This window comes from Panthera leo, chromosome B1, assembly GCF_018350215.1.
Source record: "Panthera leo isolate Ple1 chromosome B1, P.leo_Ple1_pat1.1, whole genome shotgun sequence".
Taxonomy (NCBI): Eukaryota; Metazoa; Chordata; class Mammalia; order Carnivora; family Felidae; genus Panthera; species Panthera leo.
This window is the reverse complement of record NC_056682.1, coordinates 203,059,657-203,084,576: the sequence shown is the minus strand read 5'-3', so window position 1 is coordinate 203,084,576 and position 24,920 is coordinate 203,059,657. Positions and strand designations below refer to the sequence as shown.

General features: G+C 50.1%; 2 protein-coding genes across 14 annotated transcripts in view; one reads left to right on the top strand and one right to left on the bottom strand.

Moving 5' to 3' along the window:
• FAM193A (family with sequence similarity 193 member A) overlaps window positions 1-7,000 on the top strand; it is a 162,543-nt gene extending 155,543 nt beyond the window's left edge. For all 9 annotated transcript variants that reach the window (XM_042937066.1, XM_042937065.1, XM_042937067.1 and 6 more), the window contains one exon: window positions 6,235-7,000. In XM_042937066.1, the coding sequence (XP_042793000.1) occupies window positions 6,235-6,328 (94 nt within the window). In that variant the 3' untranslated portion in view covers window positions 6,329-7,000. The remainder of the gene's footprint in view (window positions 1-6,234) is intronic.
• An 8,830-nt stretch (window positions 7,001-15,830) lies between these two features.
• The window catches only part of TNIP2 (TNFAIP3 interacting protein 2), a 34,257-nt gene continuing 25,167 nt past the window's right edge, over window positions 15,831-24,920 (bottom strand). For 2 of the 5 annotated variants that reach the window (XM_042937058.1, XM_042937059.1), the window contains 6 exons: window positions 23,540-23,674; window positions 21,209-21,496; window positions 19,662-19,751; window positions 18,618-18,884; window positions 18,359-18,478; window positions 15,831-16,683 (listed from right to left, as the gene is read on the bottom strand). In XM_042937058.1, coding sequence (XP_042792992.1) covers window positions 16,417-16,683; window positions 18,359-18,478; window positions 18,618-18,884; window positions 19,662-19,751; window positions 21,209-21,496; window positions 23,540-23,581 — 1,074 coding nt within the window. In that variant the 5' untranslated portion in view covers window positions 23,582-23,674 and the 3' untranslated portion in view covers window positions 15,831-16,416. The remainder of the gene's footprint in view (window positions 16,684-18,358; window positions 18,479-18,617; window positions 18,885-19,661; window positions 19,752-21,208; window positions 21,497-23,539; window positions 23,675-24,920) is intronic. The other 3 variants (XM_042937055.1, XM_042937057.1, XM_042937056.1) reach the window with 2 other exon arrangements.

Here is a 24,920-nt window from a genome sequence, read left to right as displayed (position 1 = left end):
CCATTATAGATAAAAAGTTTGTCAGATTGTGTTAATAATTTTAAATACATATATACATACTTACACACGTGCACGCACACACACATACACGTACCATTTGCAAGAACACACTGAACATACCTAAAACGATGAATAGAAAGGTGGAAATAAAGAGGGAAAAGGAAGCTACTGTACAGTTATGTTATTTATTTATTTATTTTATTTTTAAATTTAATGTTTATTCAGTTTCGAGAGACAGAGAGCAAGCAGAGGTTGGGCAGAGAGAGAGAGGGAGACACAGAATCTGAAGCAGGCTCCAGGCTCTCAGCTGTCAGCACAGGGCCCGACGTGGGGCTCAAACCCACGAGCTATGAGATCATGACCTGAGCTGAAGTCAGATGCCTGACTGACTGAACCACCCAGACGCCCCTGTATAGTTATGTTATTATCAGACAGAATGTTTTAATGTAAGGGACAGATGAAGGTTGCTGTACAGTAATAAAAGGTTCAGTGTGTGAGGAAGACATAGAAATTTTAAACTAAGTACTTAATGAAATAGTTTCAAAATACAAAAAGGAAAATTGTTTTGGGCTGCACGGAGAGTCAAATCCACTCTTCTTGTAGGACATCTCAGACTCTTTCTCTCTCTGGCTGCTCGCTTGAGCAGTGCAAGCACCCACAAGGATGTGGGGGATCAGCAGAGCTTGGCCAGCAAGCTGAGTCTAATGAGTACAGATGAAACTGTGTCCAGGAACCGGGGTCTGTGTTCTTACGCACACAGGGAACGTTCACAGAAGCAGAACACTTGCGGGGCCATGGGAAGCAGGGCTCAGAAGTTTCAGAGAATGAACATGCATAATTTGTGTTCTCTGCCCGTAACATGTTTAAGTAGGAAATGTGCAACAAGTAAAATTTTAAGTCCCTTAATATTTGGAAATCTGAAAGTATATACATGTAAAGAACTCATGGGTTAATAAATAAGAAACCACAGTAAGACATTTTAAATACACAGAGCTAAAAGATAGGGAAAACGCATATGAAAACCTGTAGGATGTGGAAAAAGTTTGCTCTTTCAGTGAAGCCTTGAATGCTGCCAAGTGAGTTTTTAAAACTGAAAATAATGAGTTAGGGATTTCATTTGAGAAATTAGGGAAAGAACAACCAAATCCAAAGAAAGTAAAAGGAGACAATACATAAAAGAAAAATAGTGAAATAAAAAACAAATACAGAGAAGATCAACAAAGCCAAAATTTGACTCTACAAATATTAACTACATAAATGAACCTTTGAGAGACTGGTCAAGAAAAATGGGAAAAACAAAAAAAGACACAAAAGAATATAGTAATTAGATGGAAAGGAACCAGGATGTCAGTGATTATCAAAGTTGGACCATGGCTGTGTCCATTTCACTGCACTCGATTTTGTGTGGGTCTACATCTTCCATAATAAAGAGGGTTTCTTTAATTTCATGAACATGTAAATGGGAAGGATGGCATAATTAATAACTACAGGTGCTGCGGTAATTAAGATACAAGAGGACACTGGGAACAACTACATGATTAATTTTAAAACTTAGGTACGAAATCAACCCAATAAATAGCTTGAATGATCCAGTAACCATCAAAGAAATCAAAGCAGTTATAAGTCTTCCCAGTGAGAAAACTATATTCTGACGGTTTTGCAGAGAATTCTCCCAAAACCTCAAACAGATTATCCAAGCTTATACTGATTCTACCAGAGAATGGAACAGGACTCCCCACCTCATTTTATGAGAGAAGGAAGAATTTTATACCAAAATCTGCTAAAAAGCAATACAGAAAACATGAAAAATTACAGATCTCTTTCAGTCATGAATACTAGATGTAAAATCATCAAGAAAAAGTTCACATCAAGAAAAAGTTCAAATCCAACAGTATTTTAGGAAGCAATATACAACCAAACAGATGTACCCCAGGGATGAATTCAAGGAGTATTTAATATTAGGAAATCCACAAATGCGATTTGCTAAACTGATATATTAACGAAGAACCATATGATCATTCCATAGGTTCAGAAAAAACACTTGATAAAATCTTAGCACTCTGTTAATTAAAGAGGAGGAGGAGGAGGAGGAGAAGAAGAGGAGGAGGAGGAGGAGGAGGAGGAGGAGGAAGAGGAAGAAGGAGAAGGAGGAGAAGAAGGATAAACTAGCAATAGAAGGAAATATCCTTAACCTGAAAAGATTTACCAAAAGAAGAGAGAGAAAAGAAATTCACATGGAACGTTTTCTGAAATGGGAAACATGGAAGCACGTGCAAAACAGAGGTGCTCTGTTTCCACTTCTGTTCAACCTTAAATTATAATTCTAGACAGCAGAATAAGAGAAGAAAAGAAATTAAAGGTTTAAGGAGTGGAAAGGAGGAAATAAAATTCCATTTTATAGATGATCTAAGGGTCTACAAAGGGGATTACAGAAGAATTTAGTAAGGATCAGTGTACAGAAGTTACATTTCTCTACAGCATCCATAATTTGAAAATGTAATTTAAATAAAGACAGCATCTATAATAGCACCAGAATCTGTGCAATGTCCATGAATAAACCTAACAAAAGTTGCACAGGACTTATGCATAGAAGACTTTGAAACGTGACTGAAGAACACTGAAGTCCCAGATCCTATATTCATTGACAGGAAAAGTCCGTATCATAAACCTGTCGTGTTTCCCAAAATTTATCTGTAGATTTTAAAACCGAAGAAGAATTTTACAAAATTTAGCGTTTTTAAAACATGTTAGGATGGATATATTGTGCTTGCAGTCACACAATGAAATGCTAGACAGCAGCGAAAAGGAGTGAACTAGAGCAGTCTGCAACGTGGATCTTACAAACTGAATAGTCAACAAAAGGCACAACACGAGAATGTATATAACACCCTGTTTATGTAAAGTTCAATTTAGACACAACTGAAGTACATCTTTTTAATATACCCACCAGTCAGTCCAGCAGCTCCACTCCTGGCTGTCTGCCCAAGAGAAACAAGAGTGTATCCACACAAAGACGTACACATGAATGTTTCTAGAAGTTTTATTTGTAATAGCCAGAAACGGGCGACAACCCAGATATCCACAGCAGATGAACAGAATAAACCATGCTCTGTCCATCTGGTGGACGCCACTCAGCAATGAGAAGCATCCTCCTGATGAAACACCATAGATGAATCTGAGAAGCAGTGTACTTAGTGCACAGGAGTGCATCCTGTGAAGTTCCATCTACATGAGATTCCAGAAAATAAGGTTCATCTGTGGTGACAGACAACAGATCGCCGTTTGCCTAGGGCCAGGGAGCCAAGGAGATGACAGACAACAAAGGGACACAGGAACATTGGGGGTTTCCTGGAGATGTTCTGTCTGAATGGAGGGGAGAGTATATTGTTCGGGAATACTACACATAGATGTTAAGACTATAAAGAAAAGCAAGGAAATTACTGACATAAAAAGCCAGAATAGTGATTACTTGGAGCAGGGCGGGGCTCAGCTGTGGCTGAAGCAGGTGCTGGGTGGGGTTGCCTGGGTACTGGCAGCGTCCCAGGGCTTGATTCTCGTGATTCACAGTGTTTGCCTTATAATTTTTCTTTATAGTGCACGTCTGTTTCATTTATTCTTCCTTATGTGTATTACATTTATAAGAAACAAAAACAAAACAGAAAAACTTACAAAGGATTGATAATGATGCTCATTTTCTTGCCCATTTTAAAGACTTAGAAAGTCATGATTATTAAAACATCATGATATTTGTGTAGAATGTCGTGGAGCCCAGAAATAGGCTATACAAACACAGAGCTTTGGTTTATAACAAATGAAGGTGTGTTCATAAATGGGGCTGTGGCATTTAAATTTGAATACTTAGCTCACACCATACTCAAAGGTCAGCTTTAGATGAGTTGAGATTCTAAATGTCAAAAGCAAGCCTTTTAATTTGGAATATAGGTGAATATCTTTTTGACCTCAGAGTAGGGAAAGATTTCTTAGAAACAACAACCATAGGGGCGCCTGGGTGGCACTCGGTCAGTTGAGCGTCCGACTTCGGCTCAGGTCATGATCTCGTGGTCTGTGAGTTCGAGCCCCGCGTCAGGCTCTGTGCGGACAACTTGGAGCCTGGAGCCTGCTTCAGATTCTGTGTCTCCCTCTCTCTCTGCCCCGTCCCTGCTCATGCTCTGTCTCTGTCTCTCAAAAATAAAGGCTTAAAAAAAAAAAAAAAACTCAAAAAAAAAAAAAAGAACCATAAGACAAAAGATTGATAAATTAAACAACATTAAAATCAGTTTTTTTTAAGAAAGTGAAGAAATAGTATTTGTAGCACATCACAAAGGATTAGTATCAAAATATAAAAAAGAAACATTATAAAACAGAAAAAGACAAACATGTTGACAAACGGGCAAACAAAATGATCGGCGGTACAGAAAAGTGACCAGTAAACCGGCGAGGTCTTTAGCCTGAGCGGGAGCTGGGCGCAGAGGAGCAGCGGCTCTGCCCACCGCTTCCGGGAGCGCAGAGGGGCTCCAGCGACTGTGGGAAAGGGTTTGGCGGAATCGGGTAGAGTGGAAGTGGTACGTTTCACGGAGCCCCACTGCCTGCCCCACATGGGTGCGCATGTGCTCAGCCCAGGCCGAACCATGTGAGCACGGCGTCCACTTGTCTGTTCCCCGTGGTCTGCTCTTACGGCCTTGAAAATAACAAAGTGTGGCTTCGTGGAGGAGTTGCACAACATAATGTTGAAAGAAAGCAGTAAGAAAAAAATAATAGACAGTATGGTTCTGTTTCTGGAAGTCCATGAATCAGCACACGAAATACTGCTGCGGAACCATGAGACCTGGGGCTGATTATCACCTGTGGCAGGGCTGCCTCCTGGGAGAGGATAGCAAGGTGCTGTCGGGCTGGTGGTGTTGGGCTTCTCCACCTGGGCTGGGGGTGTGGTCACCCAGGCTTTCGTGTCATGGTTACCCGTGCACACGTGTTCTGTACGTGGGACACAGTCCACTGCTGACAGCACGGAGGCCCGATGGGGAGGTGGTATCAGAGCATAAGGTGCAGGGGAGCCGGGGGTGTGGAGAGGGCTCGGCAGAGCCAGGGGACTCTGGGCCTGGGGGCCCCAAGAAGCAGCTTGGGCTGTGTGTCCTGTGCCCTGAGAGCCCGTCAGAGGTCTTGCTTCCGTTGGGTTGGAGCTCTTTGTGGAGTGGCTTGCAGCGGGGCCGTGCGTGACCCTTGTAAGCGTCCAAGTCGCTGCTCATGGAGACGTGTGGGGCACACATGTGCCAGGGGGAGCCGCTGGGAGCGGCTGCGGGAGAAGGGAGATAGTGGAAGCAGAAGGGAGAGCTTCCGGAAGGTGCAGAAGGTAGCATTGCCGGACTCGGGGTTTGACCAGCTTGGCCAGGGAAAGAGAAGTGAGGTTCAGGGCGGGGTGGGGGGGTACGACCCTTCTACCTGGACACAGACTGCCGGGCGAGCTGCACAAGAAATTGAGGTTGGTCGGTTTAACCACTGTGTAAACCAACACACTTCCACTTCAGTGGTGAGACAGCAGTAACCATTTTCAGGCTTAATTCAGATTTCTGCTACCCAGATGAGAGCTGGAAAGGTGAAAACTTCAGAAATTATGCCAAGTAAAGGCTTTTGAAAGAAAATGTTCTTCATTTAATACAGAATCGGCCACTGTCGCCTGGGAAGCAGGTGGCAAAGTGTGGTCTTTTCCAAGCCCTGTTTGGCATGCAGCGTGTGACCCAGAGCTGGAGCCCGGGGCCGGAGGCTGGCGCCTGAGGCCGCAGGCGCTCCTCTGCGCCCGCTGCGGCCCTGAGTGCTGGGTGGGCAGTGCAGGCAGCAGTGGGGCCGAGTGTGGCCGTGAAAAGTCCCATTCCTCCCACATCGCGCTTCCCCGTGTGTTCGTGGATAAGTGAGGACGGGGGGATCTCTGTGACTTAGCAGGTGACAGAGGCAGGGTGGTGGCCGTTGGCAGAGCCACCTTCACTGACTCAGGCTCATCAGAAACTTTCCTTGGGCAGCAGCTTCCCTGGGGGACAAGTTGGAGAAGAAGGACGCGGGAAACCGGAGGACACTGAGGGCGCTGGCCAGTGTCCTGAAGTGGGGGACTCCCTCCCGAGGGCCCTTCCCTACTCTGACCCCTCTCCCCACACTCCCCCTCTCCGGAGGACGCTAGGCTTTGCCAACCACAGCGAGAACGTGGGCCGTTTCCTTCCGTGACCGTTTGGCTCTTTGTCCCCACAGATTCTGTTTGGATTCGGCTAGACAGACCCGACAAAGACTGTCCATCAACTGGTCCAATTTTAGCTTGAAAAAGGCCACTTTTGCCGCCCACTGAATGAGGACCGCCTGGAGAGGGACGCGCAGGAGGTGGGCCAGGCCTCGGAGCTGCCGTGCTTGCCCGGGGCTGTGCCGGGTGGGCCACCGCACCCGAGACCACCCCCAGACCGAGAACTCGCTGCTCGGCCCGCGTTGGTAGCTCGTGTGCGTGTAGTCTGTGAGCGAGGCTTCGACCACAGCGCTGCGCTGTCGGATTGGAACAGTGGCTCCCGCCAGTTTCCCACCACGCGGCCTCAGAGCCTGGGCCGTGGCCAGAGACGCGTTCCGTCATCCACGTGGCTCGTTGCCTCTGCATCTCGCCCTGTCCTGTCATCTGTCCCCGCCGGGGCACTGCCGTCACTCAGCTCTCGTGTGCCCTGCATCCCACCCGAGGCGGGCTGGGCGGGCAGGCGCTCTTCCGTTCTCCTCCACAATCTACTGTTTAAGAGTGTACACGTTGCGCTGTTTGTGTCTGATCCCCCTGACTTGTAGCCAGCTTGTGTAAGATCCCTTGCAGAATGAGAAAGTTCAAAAACAAAACCCCACCCAGTACTCACACCATCAAGTCTGTTAGAGAGTGTACGACTGTATTAACACGGAGGCCTGCCTGGCTACTTTTTTAACATATTGTTAAGTAATATTAAAATCATGTCTTTCTTTTTGAAAGATGGAATACATTAGTACAGCAGAAGACCTCGTCTGGTTGCTTTCTGCTGGGGCCCAGAGGGCGGCGGGGGTGGGGGCAGGGTGTGGGGCAAGCGGGTGGACCTCCCCACCGCCCGTCCTCCCTGCAGTGGTGTATCTGGGCCCTTCCGTGTGCCCAGGACAGAGCCCAGCCGGGTGACTCTGAGGGTCTGGTGTGAGAGCAGTGGGGGCACCAAGAAGCAGCAGTGGGGTGCAGGCTGCAGAGGGGACACCGCATTCTAGTCTGCGGGGCAGGGGAGGCACAGCAGGGTTGGGGGGGGGGGACCGGTGGGCTGGGACCGCACACGGCCTAACGGGCACGTGCCCATCCGGCTTTCAGGGAGTAAACTGAAACGTCACAAGCGTTAAATTGGGTATGCGTAAGGAACAACATGAGCAGGATTTCGGATGGAAAGGGGAATTCTGCCTTGGTTCCTTTCTCCTGAGATCTCTGCAGGCAGTTTGTGGGAGTCTCCGGTGGAACCGCCATCCTGTTCCCACCCACTTCCCGGAGCACCCCGGAGCCCCACTGCTCCCCACTCTTGGTAAACCTGCGTGTGTGGCCCGTCCCTGAATGAAGGGGGGGCAATGAGGGCCCCATTTCTGTGTGGAGACGGGGAGGGGGAGGCAGCCTCTGGAGATACTCTGACGGCTCCATCCACAGGACTTCTGGACTGACGGCCTGCAGGTGGGACAGAGCAGAGGCAAGAGGGACTCCTGGGCGGGACGGGGTCAAGTCGGGGGTGCTCATCAGAAGCCCAGGTGAGATGTCTGGCGCTGGGGATCGCTGCTCGTGGGCAGAAGGCCCCCCAGGAACAAGTGTGGACAGGTCGGGCGGGGGGCTGTCCGCAGATCCAGTATCACAGGTGGCGGGAGCGTGGCATGGCAGGGCTGCCGTGGCCGAGGTGAGGTCCAAGAACTGGCCCTGGGCTCCCACCACAACCCCGTGGGAGCTGGTTTGCGGGAAGACAGGGTGGGAAGAGCAGCTCCTGGGACTAGGAGACGGGGTGGCAGCAAGACGAGCAGGGGGACAAAAAGCTGGCTGGCTTGTTCTGCTTTTGTTTTTCTAGGTGGGAGGAAGGACAGCGTATCTCTGCTCCTGGGATGACCCAGCAGATCGAGGAGCAGGCTGGGTGGTGACCACAGGAGCCATGTCCTCAAAAGGCCCTGATGTGCCTCCAGGACTTCCAGGCCCAGGCCTCGTCCCTTCCCGGTGAGCGTGAGGGTAGCCGGGCTGGCTGGGCAAATGCTGGGGAGGGTCCCGGGGAGCCTGCAAACCCGGACCCTGCCATCTGGGGAACCTGCCCGCCCAGGCCCACCCCTGAGACCCTGCCCGTGCCCCACCCCATCCTGCTCATGAGTTGGAAGCAGTCCCACCTGTGGGCCGCAGCTTTCACCTGTCCTGGGGGCCACAGTGGCCGAAGGGTCCTACCTGTGACATGAGCAGGGCCTTGTCGGGGCCAGGAGTGGTGAGGGGGACCCCTGGGCACCCCGACACAGTGTCCGCACACACCCATGTCTCCACCTAAGTTGGCCCCACCTGCCCCCCTGCCACACCCCTGCCCCCCTCACACACGGGCCAGCCACCTAGGCCTTCTTCCGGCCGGCCTTTCTGCTTGAAATCGGGAGAATGCCCTTCCCACGTTCCACACAAGGCCCAACCCTTTCGCTCCTTTGGGTCTTTCCCTGAGTGGGGGTTGGGGGGGGGGGGTGTCTCTTTACCGTTCCCAGTTCTCAGGAACAGAACACTGAGGATGGATTTCGGGCCTGGGAGGCCCAGGACAGTCCAGGGGTAGGAAAAGGTGGAGGGTCGAGGCTGGCAGGGCTTCCTTAGTTCAGCCCCTCCCACACAGGTGGAGGCAGGCCCAGGCCAAGACACTGGATACTGTGCCCCCCAGTGCAAGGCTGCGTCGTCCTGCCCAGGCATTGCATTTACTGGTGGGGAAACCAAGGCCCAAGGTGTGCCTGCGCGACATCTGGCCCCAGTGCTACTGTCTTCACAGGGGCCTCGGCCCGAGGGTCAGATCGCATTGGAGTGTCCCCTCCTTTACACAATAAATGATCACGAGATGAAATAACAGTAGCTAGAAAAGAAACAGTGAAAATGCCCTTTCGTTGAACTTTGTCTACATAGTCAGGCCATTAAAAAAAAATATTATCAAAATGAGCATTATGGTACCAAAAAGGATTAACATTTCTTCATTTCACTAATATATTTTTTTAAAGAAGATAAAACTTACCTCACAGGTCACACTGTGTCGCGGTTTTAAACACAAATAAAACCTCTCGGTCACACACGCAATGACAATTGAAGTCCTGGTTCTTTGTCTTCACAATGACAGCCAATCACTGTCTGTCTTGGATCCACTACTAAACCGGAAGAGTAACTGGGGCGGGGCGGGGTGGGGAGTGGGGGGAGGAATGGGAACGAACCGCACAGAGAAAATTCAAGCGGTTCTGGACTGTTACGAACTTACTCCTGAAACTGTGTGTCCCTGGGAGCCCTCCAGATTGTCTGCCACAGAGAAGACAGCATAGGACAAGAGGAAGAGTCATAAACGTGTGCCAGTGGCACACCCAGGAAGGAACAAATGCCAGGGAAACTGTCCCCGTGCCACACGATCATAAAACCGAGGAAGTTTAAACCACGGTTTTGGATGTTGGACTAGAAGCACATGGCAATGTCCTGAGCCGAGGGGACAAAACAGGGTAAGCCCCCTGAGTGCCCGCTTCCTGCCTGGAGGCAGCTTCCAGGACTAGCCCTGGGCAGGCCCATGGCCACACCCCAGCAGGCCTGCTGAGTAGAGTAAGCCAAGACTGGCATGTGGGGAGGCCCAGGCGGCTGGAATTTGTGGGGCAGGGTTCTGAACAGGAGGGGCTGCATCTAAGGAGCTCTGGGGCGGGGGGGGGGGGGGGGGGGCTTCAGAGTCCCCTGCAATCTACTGATCTTGCAGGTGTGGCTTAAACTTCCAGGAACCCAAGGGAAAATCACCAGAAAGCAGTACATTTGGCTGCAATAGTGTTTCTACCAGCCAGGGTGCAGAGACCTTGAAATACTCGGATATAGACATCGGTGTAGGGTCAGAAGGCTATGATCTTAGCAGTGGGGTTAAATTAGCCCTAGAGTAAAAGCAAAAGCTAAAGCTATAGGCAAGCCTCGGAAGGCTCAAACTGATCCCAAGTATCTTAACTGCCTGCCTCAACAAAGTCCAACCTAAAGGAATACAAAAATATCCCACACTAAATGAAAGTCTAAGTGAAGTTCTAAAGAAAAAATAAAATATCTGCAATGAAAAATACTCTGGGTAGAATCAACAGATCAGAAACTTCGGAAAAAATACCCATGAACTTGATGCCTGGGGAACACAAACTACCAGAAAGAAGCACAAAAGAGAATGGAAAACAGTAGCCGGTGGGACAGTGTCAAGCATTCCAACATACATGTAACTGGAATCCTGGAAAAATGAGGAACAACCATGACAAAATACTAATTCAAAATGAACCTGTCACAAGTTTGCTGGAATTACGGATGAGGCTGTTGAGTCTGTAGGTCAGTTTGGGACGAAGTGACATCTTGAGACCATGGAGTTCCCAGTCTGCGTTTATGTGTTCTTGAGTTCGGCAGTGTTTTGTAGCTTTTATTGTAGAGATTTTGCACACTTCTGATGAATTTTTCCTAAGCACTTTGTTTTTGATGTCATCACAAATGGAGTTATGCTTTAGTTTCCTGGGGCTCCCATAATGCAGTGCCACAAACTGGGTGGCTTATAACAGAAACTTCTCCTCTCACAGTCCTGGAGGATATAAACCCAAAATGTGGGTATCGGCAGGATTGGTTCCTTCCAGAGGTTGGAAGAACCGCCTGTTCCGTGCCTCCCTCCTAGCTCCTGGTGGTCACTGGCAATCCTTGGCTTACAGAGGCATCACCCCCAGTCTCTGTCTGTCTTCATGTGGCCTCCTCCCTGCATCTCTGTGTTCGTCTCTTTTAAGATTTTAAGCAATTGCGGGGCACCTGGATTGCTCAGTTGGTTAAGTGCCTGACTTTGGCTCAGGTCATGATCTCATGGTTCGTGAGTTCGAGCCCCATGTCGGGCTCTGTGCTGACAGCCTGGAACCTGCCTCCGATTTTGTGTCCCCCTCTCTCTCTGCTCCTCCCCCACTCGCACTTGGTGTCTCTCTCTCTCTCTCTCTCTCTCTCGTTCTCTCTCTCAAAAATGAATAAACATTAAATTTTTTTTTTTCCAAATAATCTCTACACCCAACATGGGACTCAAACTCACAACCCTAAGATCAAGAGCCACACACTCCACCAACTGAGCCAGCCAGTGTCGCACGTCTCTTCTGTCCCTACAAAGACATGAGTCATTGGGTTTAGGGCCCACCCTCATCCAGCACATTATCTCATATTACATGTGCAAAGACCCTATTTCCCAGTGAGGTCACATTCACAGGTTCTGGGGGTTAGTTAGGACTTAACATCTTGTTGGTCACTGTATCTTTCGGGGAGTTTTAAATTTGCCTTTCTTGGGGTGCCTGGGTGGCTCAGTTGGTTCAGTGTGTGACTTTGGCTCAGGTCATGATGTCACAGTTCGTAGGTTTGAGCCCCACACCGGGCTCTGTGCCGACAGCTCAGAGCCTGGAGCCTCCTTCAGATTCTGTGTCTCCCTCTCTCTCTGCCCCTTCCCCACTTGCATGTTCTCTCCCAAAAATAAACATTAAGTTTGCTTTTCTACTTGTTGTAAACATACAGGAGTATGGTAGATTTTTCATATATCGAACTTTATATCTTGAGGTTGTCAAATAATTGACATAAATTCTAAACTTTAAGAACACCTAGAATTTTATGTGTGTGTGTGTGTGTGCATGTACTCCTTTATGTGTATATATCATATATACATACAATCTGTCATCTGCAAATAGGGACGGTTTTATTTACTCTTCCCCCAACTTTTTTGTTCTTTATTCCCTTTATTACTGCGCTGGGTAGAACCTCCTGTACAATGTTGAATTACAGTGGTTAAGAGTGAACAACCTTGTCTTGATACAAACCTCAGCAGGGACAGCATTTAATATTATATCATCAAATATAATGTTAGCTGTAAGTTTTTGGACATACACCTTTTTCAGATTGAGGAAATGCCTTTTTCTAGTTTGCTGAGTGTTTTTTTTATCATGAGTGGGTATTAAATTTTGTCATGTACTTTTTCGGCTTCTATTGAGATCATGTGTTTTTTTCTGTTATTCTGTGAATAACATTTAATGCTTTTTTGAATAACCAATCTTGTATCCATAATTAAAATTCTACTTGGCTATGATTTATTATCCTTTTTATATTGAATTCAATTTATTAATTTTTTTAGGACTTTTGCCTCTATGTTCATGAGAGAGATTTGTCTTGTAATTTCTTGCTTTGCTTAGGTTTGGGGGTCATAAAAATGAGTTGGAGAACATTCCTTCTATTTGCTGAATGTATGTAAGATTGGTATATCTTTCTCAGATGTCTGGGAGAATTCACCAGTCAAGTTATCTGGGCCTGTAATTTTCTTTGTGAAAATATCTTCTTTTTTCTTTTTTCATTTTTAAAATTTTTTTCTTTGGAGAGAGAGAGATTGGGTTCACGCAAGCTAGGGAGAGAGGCAGAGGGAGAGAGAATCTCAAGCAGGCTCCATGCTGAGCGGCCCTGACGTGGGGCTCCATCCCACGACCCTGGCAACATGACCTGAGCCAAAATCAAAAGTTGGATGCTCAACCAACTGAGCCACCCAGGCATGCACCCCCCTTTTTTGCGTGAAAATACTTTTAATTATAGATTCAATTTACTTAATACCTACAGAACAGCTACTCAGGTTTTGTTTCTTCTTGTATCAGTTGCATTAAATTGTGTTTTTCAAGGAGTTTATCTGTCTCATCGAAGTTGTCGGATTTATTAGCATAGAGCGTTCATAGTACTCCTTTTAGAGATCTATACTGATGTCCCTCTGTTCATTCCTGATTATCAACAATTTGTTTTTTTCTGCATTAGTCATGTTAGTGGTTTATCCATGTTATTGGCATTTAAAAGAACTCTTCATTTTGTTGGTTTTTCTGTTTTCTGTTTCATTGATCTCTGCTCTCATATTCTTTCCTTCCCTTTTCTTTGGGTTTAATTTGCAGCTCTTCTCTTAGCTCTTGAGAGGGGCACATAGATTGCTGAATTTTAACCCCATTTTCACTCATTTCAGAGTATTTTCTAATTTCCATTGTGTCTTTTCCTTTGTCCACAGATCACTTAGAAGTGTGTTGGGAATTTGATATTTATCTGTTACTGAGTTGTAGTTTAACCTCACCATGGTCAGAGAACATAAATTCAATGATTCAATTGTTTGGAATATATTGTGACTTGATTTATGCCCCACAAATTTGTCTCTGTTGGTAAGTGTTCCATGTACACCTGAAAAGAATTCTAGTTGGCTTTTGTTGGGCCTAATGTTCCACATAAGTAAATGACACCAAGTTTGTTAATTATTTTGGTTAAACCTTGTGTATCCTTGCTGATTTTTTTTTTCCTGCTTCTCTCAGTTATTTAGAGGTGTGTTAAAATCTCCAGCTATGATTGTGCATTTATCCAGCCCTCCTTTTGTTTATATATGTTGAAGCTATGTTATTAACTGTATACAAATTTAGGAATGTTATATATTCCTGATAAATTTAGCCGTTTGTCATTATACAGTGTTCTACTTCTGCTAACACTTTTTGTCTTAAATTCCATCTGATAATCATGTAACCACTCTCATTTTCTTGGTTAGTGTAGGCATGGTGTGTATTTTCTATCTTCACCCTGTGTTCTTATATTTAAAGTACGTCTTTGCTGGGGCGCCCGGGTGGCTCAGTTGGTTGAGAGACTGACTTTGGCTCAGGTCATGATATCATGGTTTTTGAGTTCGAGCCCCACGTCGGGCTCTGTGCGGACAGCTCGGAGCCTGGAGCCTGCTTCGGATTCTGTGTCTCCCTCTCTCTCTGCCCCTCCCTCACTCATGCTCTGTCTCAGAAATAAATAAACATTAATTTTTTTTTTTTTTAATGAAGTACATCTTTGCTAATGGGCATGTAGGTGAGACCTTGTCATTCTCATGCAGTGTGACAATCATTCTTTCAGTGATCCATTTATAATGTAATTATTGATACAGTTGGGTTTCAGTCTGCCATCTTGCCATCTGTGTTGTCTCATCTCTTCCTTATTCCTTTAGTTCTCCTAGCTTGTCTTGGATTAGTAACATTTTCTGCTCTGTTCACTTTTTAAATATTTTTATTACTATGTTAGTGGTTACTCTAGAGATTATGCTTTCTTATTGCATTACAGTCCACCTTACATCAATGCAAAAACTTCTGTGTAATAAGTTCATTAAATACTCTCCCCCACCTAGGAAGCTCTTTTGGTCATATGCTTGCATGTTTTAAAGGCCTCCAAACATCGTTGTTTAAAAAGTAATTCCTATCTGCCCGTGCCCAGGTTCTTCATTCCTTTCTATATTTTTATCTGGAATAATTTCTGTAGTATAGATTTCTTGTGGTGCAGTCAATTGGATATAAATTTTGTTACCTTGTATTTGTCTGAAAAATACCTTCATTCTGCCTTTATTTTTCCTTTGCCTAGTATTTTCTTTCTTAAGATTTTAAGTAATCTCTACACCTAATGTGGGGCTCAAACAGCTCCAAAATCAACAGTTGTATGCTCTAGCAACTGAGCCAGCTAGACACCCGGTCTAGTATTTTCTATTGCATATTGTCCTTGTGATTAATACAGTATAATGTCCTAGACTCTGTTGCCTGTATCTCATTCCAGGTGACAGCTGATTTACTGGTTGATTACCTGAAACTCTTACGCCTTTTTAGAGCAAAGGCTATTTCCATTTTGTCCTAGGATGTCAACTTTACTCCTGATGCAGGGCCCTTACAGGGTTTCAGAGGAAAACCCAAAGTATTTACCTTTGAAGCTTGAGGGACCCAAATTCAAAACTGTCCCCCTGTAATATTCAGCCACTGGAATGTCTGCTCAGCTCTTTCTGCTTTCCATCTGCTGTTCTCACCCCAGAATCCTTGGGTTCTTGCTCAATGCATGGAAAATTGGGGGGTCAGCCAAGGATTTGAGGGTTTCCCCTTGTGTGGCTCCCTTCTCTCTGGGGTGTCCCCATCCTCTGTTTCCAGTATTCAGGTGTCCACAAGCTCTTCCAGTTCCTGAGGTCAGGGAGATTGAGGCTTTCTGCTACAGTCTGCCCACCCCATGCCACATAGGCTGGGTCTCTTCCAGCGGGGCCCCAGAGGAAGTGACACCTGAACTCTGACTTGAGGAGGACTTAGCCAGATGGAAGGATGAATTCCAGGAAGAAGTACAGACTGTGCTATTGAGAACATGGGTGCAGATGCCAGCTTTGTCCCTCAGGCACTGTGTGACTTTGGGCAAGTGACTTAGCCCTTCTGTGCCTCCTTTTCCTTGTTTGTGTTGAGGATGATCATAACACTTACCTCCTGGGATTGCTATGAGGGTTCAGGGAGTGAACCCTGGCAAGCACTTGGCACAGCACCTCAGCCTCCCCTCCCGCCTTCTCTTTCGGGTCACTGATCACACCTTGCTCTGTGTGGCTCTCATGTGCTCTCAGCAGGTACCTGCACCCTCTCACCGCATTCCCAGCCCTTGGCTACACATCCTGGGCTGGGGTGGAAACAGACCGAAGGCAAAGCGGGGTTGGCGCCAGGTCACGTGGTCCCTGACAGGCAGGTGGCAAACACAGGAGCGCTTCTCCTCCTCAGCCAGTCTGACTGAAAATACTGCAGCCCCCGGGACACATTCTCAAGAGCAGTCACCATAGCAAGTGTATTTATTATAAAAATAAGTAAATGTAAAATGTCTTTTGACTTTGAGATAGGTGGCAAATGCTATTGCAGTGCATTTCAGTGAGGACACGTGTCTCTGCGGTGGCCGAGAATAGTCCTCGTGTGCAATGTGTTGCCACAGGGCTCAGTCTACAAACCTGGTCCCGACTCAGCAGAACCGGGGGCCCACACACGTGGTCCCTGCAGGCAGCCACCTCTTCCCAGCGAGCTGCAGCGGCCCAGGCGCAGGCTGACTGGGGCTGTCGTGTTGCCTGTGAGCGTTCGTGCGCCCCCTGCTCCTGGTCTTGACCCGACAGCCGGCCGGCGGGGGGGGGGGGGGGCAGGGAGGGGCGCACTCCATACCAGAAGCCAAGCCAGGCCCTCCCAGAGGCAGACGCCCCACGAGAAGTTCCCTCCAACTTGGTCTGTTCCACCACCCAAGGATGACCAAGGTGAAGGATCAGAAACCCCCTCAATCTGTGCTGGGTCCTGGGTCTCAGGGGATCTCGCCCCCGCCCAGGGCCGAGTCCCCTCAGAAGCCACAGGGTCACAGGTAGCTCCAGCCTCAGGGCCTCACTGGCAGCACTCAGCCACGTGCCTGAAGAGCTCCTCGCCTTGCTCGTCATCGAAGTGCTGCAGGCAGTGAGGGCACTGAAGCTCCCCCTGCCCTCTCCGGGTCGTTGCTCCAGGACACCTGCCCTCTGCGGAGAAGTCCGGCCCCTGAGATCCAGTCCCGGCCCTCCGGCCACTGGGTGCCACAAGCTCCAAGACACTGGTCTCTAAGTACTTGGGGGTTTTGCTCCCCGTGTGCGTCCGGCAGGAGCCCCGCTCTCGGCAGTCCTGGAAAGAAGGCAAGTATCCGTTCACATGGGCCGCACTGCAGGCCACAAAGCCAGGTGTCGGGTTCTAGCACTCGAGAAATTTCTCCCGTCCCTGAATGGGACTTGCAGCCCCTCCCCACCTCCTGGAGTAGCCCAGAGCCCAAACACGGTGGGGCCCAGTCGCAGACGCTCCTGCACAAGTTCAGATGGGGCCCGCTCCCTGCCCATCAGCCCCATACGCCTCTGTGGAGAGACAGACGTGGAGCCAGGGTGGGGGTCCCTCCTAGCTCGTCCCGGCGCACGCCCTCCAGACATCAGTCACGAAGCACCGTGGCCTGCATGCTCCTCAGCCTGGTGCTTCTGAAACTTCACATCTGAACTTGGGCTTTCCTCTGTGGGCCTGGGGCTTATTGCCCGCCCCTTCTGCACTCCTGCCCTGGCTCCTCAGCAACGGCAAGTGTTCCCCCACATTCGAGGGGCCACAGCTGAAAAGGATGCAGCTGAAAAGGATGCAGAGGCCACGTAATGCAAACGCCCTGTCCCCCAACAGACTTGAAGTGGGTCCTGATCATCCCTGTTGGCCCAGAGTCACTGACAGGCTGCCTAGAACCACACCTTTAATGACCTTTCAATCCAAGAGCACGTGCTTCCTCAAGTTCGAGGCAGCCAGCAACCCACAGGTGAAACCCGGTCACAGAAGACCGCCCCTGCCTGGGCCCATGGTGGAGCGTCCTCAGCCAGAGCCTCGAGTCCCAGGGCCTCAGGAGAACCCAGAATCTGTGATGGGAGCTGCTAAGGCCGCTGGGGACGATGAGGTCCTCCCGCACCTCCTTGTTAGCCTGTGGCCTCGGGGGGAAACAGGCCGCGGGCACGGTCCCCACCCACTTCACCCGCCAGTAGGAACAGCTGCCTCTGTCCAGGCCTGGTGCTCTGGACCGAGTCCAAGAGGGTGAAAGAGAGGGTATCCCCCGTGACTCCCTGCACCTCACGCAGGGTGGGAGCAGAAGCCACCGACGAACCCCAGCAGCATAGTACAGGCAGCACCCAACCAGATGGGGCAGCCCCGAGGTCAGCTCAGCATCCCTGCTCAGCCTGGTACGTCAATCCCCAGAGGTGCCACTACTGTCCAGTGCAAACGTTCTTGGAGGGGCCCAGTAGGTACTGGCTGAGGGGCTAAAGAAACCAAACTCTCCCAGGGTCTCCGCAGAGCACGGAGAGGGTCCAGGGCAGAGGGGAAGAGGCATGTGGGCGCCATGGGTCCTGCACCGAGAAACTTACCAATTCTGACTCACGCCAGGCCTCCCTAGTTGGTTGGGGTGGAGGCCTACTGGCCTGCAAGGCCCATCTCCATGCACACGGGCCGTGGGCCCAGGGACGTTACCAGACACCCGGGAGTGGAGTAACCAAGTACCTGTGCCTCATCGCGAGGAGGGGGCACGTATGAAGGAAGCTCCTAGCAGGAAGCCTGGGGCCCGGGACGTGCTCACCGGGTGCATGACCACGAGCATGGAAGGCAGGACAGGCCCTGTGGACTGTCACACGGTGTGACTAGGAGCTCTTCCACCCACATGCCCCAGGGGCCGGGCAAGGCGGCTCTGACCTAAGCAGGGCAACCGGGGTCTCAGGCCGATGCTTGAAATTCGCGGAAAGGAAAATGAGAGGAATGCCAGGCCTAAAGAGGCCTCGTACTCTACCTGCCTCCGGGACGCCTGGTGCCGCAAGGCGGCCACCTGCTCCTCCAGCTCTTGAATCCTCCCCTGAGCGCGCTCTCGATCGGCCCTTTCCGAGGTGAAATCATCCTTGTAAGCAAGAATCTGAAAGGAGGCAAGACACGCGGCTGTCAGCACGCGGCGCCATTTCTGCTGCTCAGGACGGAGAAGGTGCCCACCTGGCTCCCCCCCCCCCCCCCCCCCCGCACACACATTCCCCCCCCCCCCCCCCCCAGGGCCACACCTGCTGCTCCAGCATCTGCACCCGCTCCAGTGCCGCATCGCGGGCCCTCCTCACAGCCGTCAGCTCCTCCTTCACTTCCGCACAGTCATTTATCTTCTCCTCCAGCTGCCTGTTGAGCCTGGAGATCTCCTTCCTCATCAGCTCAGGAGGGGAGGGTCTCTCGGGCTCACGGGGGGCCTGTAGCCCCTGAAGCTGCGCGTGGAGCCCCCTCACATACTCATCCCTGCTGGCATCGTAGCGCTGCCACTTGGCGTTAAGGTCTTCTACCTGAGGGGGTGTGGCCGAGACACGCGGTGAAGGCGGCCCCACGCTACGCCACGCTTTGTGTTTTTAAGTTTAAACTTTTTCTTCAAATTTTTATTAAATTCCAGTTAACATCCAGCGTAATATTGGTTTCAGGAGCAGAACTCAGTGTCACTTGCAGACACCCCCAGTGCTTTGTCGCCATCCCCATCTAGCCCATCCCGCCCCCCTCCATTAACCCTGTTCGTTCTCTATCGTTAGAGCCCCCTATGGTTTGTCGTCCTCTCTTCTTCCTGCCCCCACTTCTGTGTTCCTCTGCTTGCTGTCTTAAATTCCACACAGGAGAGAAATCACTTGGCATTTGTCTTTCTCGGACTATGAGCGCTTTGTTAGCGACAGTTAGCTAATGAGTTCTTCCCCTTAAATGGATGTCACCTCACTTTGCTCTTCTATCCAGAGGGGACACGGAGAGCAGCAGACACGTCTGAGGCACGGCGGTGACGTCCGCCAGCAACTGTTAAACACAAGTGGACTCGGTGCGGTTTTCCCTCCTTAGAAGCCATACTCGATAGTAATTCTTGCACCTCCTTTCTCGACCTACCAGTTAGCCTGAGGGGACAGAGCAGGACGGGGCACATTCTGTGCACTTTCAGACAAAAAGGTCAGGTCTCGGCATGGTGTGTGTCAGCCAAAGTGGCCTGAGGGGGACACAACCCCTGAGCACCATGGAGGACAGGACCCCCCTACACCTGCAGTTCACAAGGGCAAATTCTTCTTGAATGAAATATGACAGATACTCACATGGGTCACCTTCTGTCTCAACAGTCGATTTTCTTCCTGTAACTTCTCAATAACATCCCGGACACAGGTGTCCCCGCCTATACGCTCTGGCTGCATGACAAAGGGAGAGTGGGAGGGCACTATGTCGCTGAACATAAAAAGTGGAACAAGAGGGGAGGAAGCTAGACCCGCCGACCAAGGTCGCAGACATCATCACATCCAGCAAGGCACCAGCTGGCGGTCGTTCATCAGGTAGAGACGCGAAGTGGAGACACAAAAGGACTCCCTGCTTCCCGGAGGTGGTGGGGGAAGGGTGTGCTCTGCCCTGACCCGGGCCCACCACCCACCGGGGCTCCCGCTGCCTGACATGCTCTGTCATGGCTCGGGGGAACAGGGGGCTCAGTCCCATTGTGTGGCAAAGGACACACCGGCCCTGGGCCACAGGGGGCAGGCCTGGCTGGGAACCCATCATGTCTGCAGACCATCAGGGTCAACCTTGGTGGCTTTGTACACAGGGTCTGACCCACACCATGCTCATGCCTAGAAGCCACATCCCAAACCGCCCCTAACAATGGTAGGCAGCCCTAACCGAAAAGTCTCGTTTGAGAAGTCTGTCTGAATCCGAGAAATGCAGTGCATTTAATAGAACAGAGGGGGCTGCATGTTGGTGACATCATTTTTGAGAATTCCCCTTGAAAGACAAAGGAAGTATGTATCCTCACGGCGCAGCCACTGGGAAGCCCCGGGTGACTCAGCCAAGTCCCAGGCTGAGAAATGATGCTGATTTAGTGACTGTAAGAGCCGCCAGCCCCCGGCCACCATCGTGTGTAGCTACTTTCAAATCCCCGCAAGGAAACGACCCAGTGACTCAACGTTGGAGAAGAGCACCCGCCTCCTCCCAAATAGCACTTTCTTTTGGCTTCTCAAATACGCGTGGTTCCTTCCGAGGTTCCCTTTTAGTGGAATCCACCTGAGAACAGGTGGTTCCCCATGCGAGCTGTGGCAAAGCCGCCGCTAAGGGGCCGGTCAGCCCATCCCCCTCAGAACATCGCGGCGCATTCCTCAGTGAACCTGGTCGCAGCCTAAGAGAACTGCCCGGAAAGGACCCCGCTCAGCAAGCCCACAGCCAGCTGGGCCGAGGTCCACGGCTGGGTCGGTGCCGCTCTGTGCAGGTGCATGGAGCACATGGAAGGCCAGCACCCACGGCCCTGCGGGCCTGCGCATGGGGCCTGTGGGGGAGCTGCCCTCACCTCGCTCTGCAGCTTCCTCATCTGCCTACCAGCCGCGGCTCCACCCTCTTGTCCTCAGCTAACCGAGGCTACAGAGGCCAAGAGGCTGGGCTGGTGAAGCAGGCTGCCCTGCTTTCCTATCACATTTTGCACGTTCCATCTTTCTAGAAGAAAGCCCTGAAGAGACAGGCTTTGTCACAACCAAGAGGAGTCTCCTTACTGGTGGGCTCTGGGCTCCCCAATCCCCGCGATTACTGAGGGATCCTGCGGTCTCTACGCGACGCCTCCTGCCCCGATGTGGTCTTCACTGTAATTTGCTTACCCACGTGCATGGCTTACCTCAGGACTTTTCTCCCTCGAGTCCCCCTGTGTGCGCTGTCGTTCATCCAGACACTTGGCCAGATGCTGGCACATGTGGGCAGTGGCGGCCAGAGTCCTCCGCAGCTGATGGGTCTCATCAGCCAAGGAGCGGCACAGAATGTCGCTGGCAGCCCGGGCTCGTTCCTTCTCTGCCACGCTCTGCCGCAGCAGGGCAACTTCCTTCTCTCGCTCATGCTCCGGCTGGCTCATCAGCTGCTGCTTCTCCTTCTCTTTTTCTTCTAACTGCTCAGAAAGTCTTTCAATTTCCTAAGTGGAAGATTTAAAAGCACAGTTTATTTTATTAAAAGAAGGTAAAAAACAAATGTTCATAAAACAAGAGAAAAGTTCGGCACAGACACCCCATCACTAGATGATGAACAAACTCATTCAGAGGCCGGCTTTTGAACTATAATTAAACTGGAGTTCTCAGCCTATAATGTTCTTTCTGAAACTTCATCTACAATTCTGTTTTCAGGGACGCCTGGGTGGCTCAGTCAGTTAAGCACCCAACTTTGGCTCAGGTCATGATCTCACAGCTCGTGGGTTTGAGCCCTGCGTTGGGCTCTGTGCTGACAGCTTGGAGCCTGGAGCCTGCTTCAGATTCTGTGTCTCCTCTCTCTGTCCCTCCCCTGCTCACACACACACACTCTCTCTTAAAAGTAAACATTAAAAAAATAGAAAAAAATTTTAATGTTTACTTTTAATAATTCTATTTTTATTTATTTATTTATTTTTACGTTTATTTACTTTTTTTGAGAAGAGAGACAGCATGAGCTGGGGAGGAGAGAGAAAGAGGGAGACACAGAATCCGAAACAGGCTCCAGGCTCCGAGCTGTCAGCACAGAGCCCAACGTGGGGCTGGAACCCACGGGCCACGAGATCATGACCTGAGCCGAAGTCGGACGCTCAACCGACTGAGCCACCCAGGCGCCCCAATAATTCTATTTTTATTTTCGCAAACAAGTTCGTAATTTTAGATGGTACATCAGCAAATTACGAAGTGTGGCAACTGCAAAGACTCCTTTATGGGACGGACAGAAGCTGCAGCGGGTCAGTGCCTAGAAGGTACGTCCTCACTCCTGGTACTTGGAATGCGACTTGACTTAGAAGCAGGGCCCTCACAGACGTGACTGGTTAAGAGGATTAGAACAGACCCCGATCCAGTGACTGCTGTCCCTATACAAAGAAGGAAATATGGACACAGACACAAGGAAGGAGGTGGTGTGATGAGAGACCGGAGAGCTGCGTCTACAGGCCAAGGGGCACCAAGGGCTACAGGAGCCACCAGAAGCTGAAAGAGGCAAAGACACACCCACTCTGGAGCCTCCAAGGGAATTTGGCCCTGCCAACACCTTCCTCGGGCTTCCAGGGCAGAAGGGCAGATGATTAAATTCCTCTTGTTCTAGGCTCCCAGCTATGGGACCTAATCCACCCACCGCTGATTACTTCTTTAAAAGAAAGTCCTTAAAATTACAGTCTGCTCTATACCTGGCCTTAATTTTGTACCTTCCTGTCTCAAAGAACTGCAGCGCCTGCAAATCTTTGAGGTGACACTGGGTGCGCGAATGTGACCCAGAGATGGAGCACCAGCCTTGGGAGACGCAGGTCAGGTCTGGGCTTCCCCGGGACGGTGTGGGCAGGAAGGACTGGCCTCCCGCGGAGGAGCGAGCTCACCCCCACCACCCATCCCTCACCCTCACCGCCCCCCCGCCAACGTGAGTGTGAGGGGGAGACACACGGGGACCCTGGAACCTTCTCAGCACAGCAGAACGAAATGCTGGGCCACATTACTAAAGGACCCCTGAAGTATTATTCTCTTACGTGCTTGAAACAAAAACAAAAAATATGCATGGTTGTAACAAATCCAACGAAACCTAATTCCTCTTTTGCCACCAACCCCTCCACCCCAAGCGTCACTTTCCAGAGGCAGCTCCTATCCACCATGTGGGCACAGGTCTTTCCAGAGTGTGTTTAGGCATCTACCACACCAGTCTTCATACACAAACGGATCCTACACCAGCACACTTTTCACCGCTGTCTCCCTCCTAAGGAACACCTCATTCCACAGTAGATTCCAGATTTGCAGGACACACTTCCAATTGATGGACATGGGCCGCTTCCTTACCCTCTGGTGCAAATACATCCACAGGAAACATGCCCAGAAGTCATACAGCTGGGACCGTTTCAAGACTGGATTAAGAAGTACCTGGTAAAACTGGGGAACACAGCCCGACACAGGGCCCCACCCTGTTCCTGGGCCCATGCCTGAGCCCATGAGGCAAGGGCTCCTCCACCCAACGCCCTGTGCACCTGGGGTGGCCTCCGCAGGAGAAGTGCAGCATGTGCCTCCATCACTCTAACCAGGGGACCCAGAAAACATTCTGGAATTCTCGCCCTCTCAGGGAGTTAAGGGTCCTTGCTTTCCCACTTTCTTTGAACTTCACTCTAGAAGTTGACAGCAAGAGAAGAAAGAATAATTCCTGGTAGGATGGTCAACTCGGCTCTCTTAACAAAGACCTAGAGGAAGAGACTGTTCTAGACCCATAATCCAAGACAGGCCCGAAAAGAGAGGCTGGAAGAGATGAAGTGAGGAGGTCAGACCCTAGCAAGTGGGACATGTCCGATACCCAGTGCAGAAGAGGTGACAGGATGAGGACAATGGGTGTGACAGAGTATAAGAAACCACACTGGTGATGAACCCAAAACGGATTGTCACCACAGGTGTCCAGTGCCCACATTCCCTCCCCCTCCGTGGATGGCATCCAGCCTGGTGAGGCCATTCCTTTCATTTTTCCACTTTATGACCTCACCCGTGGGTGGAGTCCAGGCCTTTCTGGACTGAAGGAGCAAGAGGCCTTTCCCTGCAAGTTGGCCAGTCGGCATTGCTACCTCCTCCCGGCACACGACCATTCAGCACCAGGCTGGAGCAGTGGGACCTGGAGGGGCTATATCCACGAGCTGGGCGCTGCCAGCTGTGTGCCAAGTGGCTTGGCCTGGATGTGGCCACTACCTGATACACCACAATGGGTATTTACACAGCTGAGAACCAACCGTATGGCCTCCTTAACATAAAATCCTATAAACAGGGAAAAGAAGGCCAAATCCCAGCGTGAGCTCAGGTTCCCAGTGCTGATCATTCCTGTGACACCGAGCCTAAAAACACAAAACTAGGCCTGTTTATTAGCCTGGAATTTATTTTAAAAATTGACCACTTTTTAAAGGCATTTCAAGCTGAGCAGGGGCCTTGTCCCATGTTCTGTTTAGACGGTACAGCAAGAGCGTCTCATGACCACCTCTCCCTCTGAAGTGTCCAGACTCCTGGCCGGCCACTGCTCACCCCTTGCCCGGCTTTGGTTTCCCTCTACCTACATCACAGCTTCGGTGTTGCTTTGTTGCTACTGTTGGAAGGGAAGTGCCTGAGGGCAGTGACTTTTCTATTTAATGTTTATTTTTGACAGAGAGACGGAGAGCGGAGAGCGGAGAGTGGGGAGGGGCAGAAAGGGAGAGAGAGAATCCCAAGCAGGCTCCACCCTGTCTGTGCAGAGCCTGACATGGGGCTCAAAGTCACAAACTGAGAGATCATGACCTGAGTGGAAATCAAGAGTTGGCTGCTCAACTGACTGAGCTTTGCAGGCGCAGTGACCTTTTTTTTTTTTGCCATTCTCCCTGATCTTAGACCTTGTTACCCTCA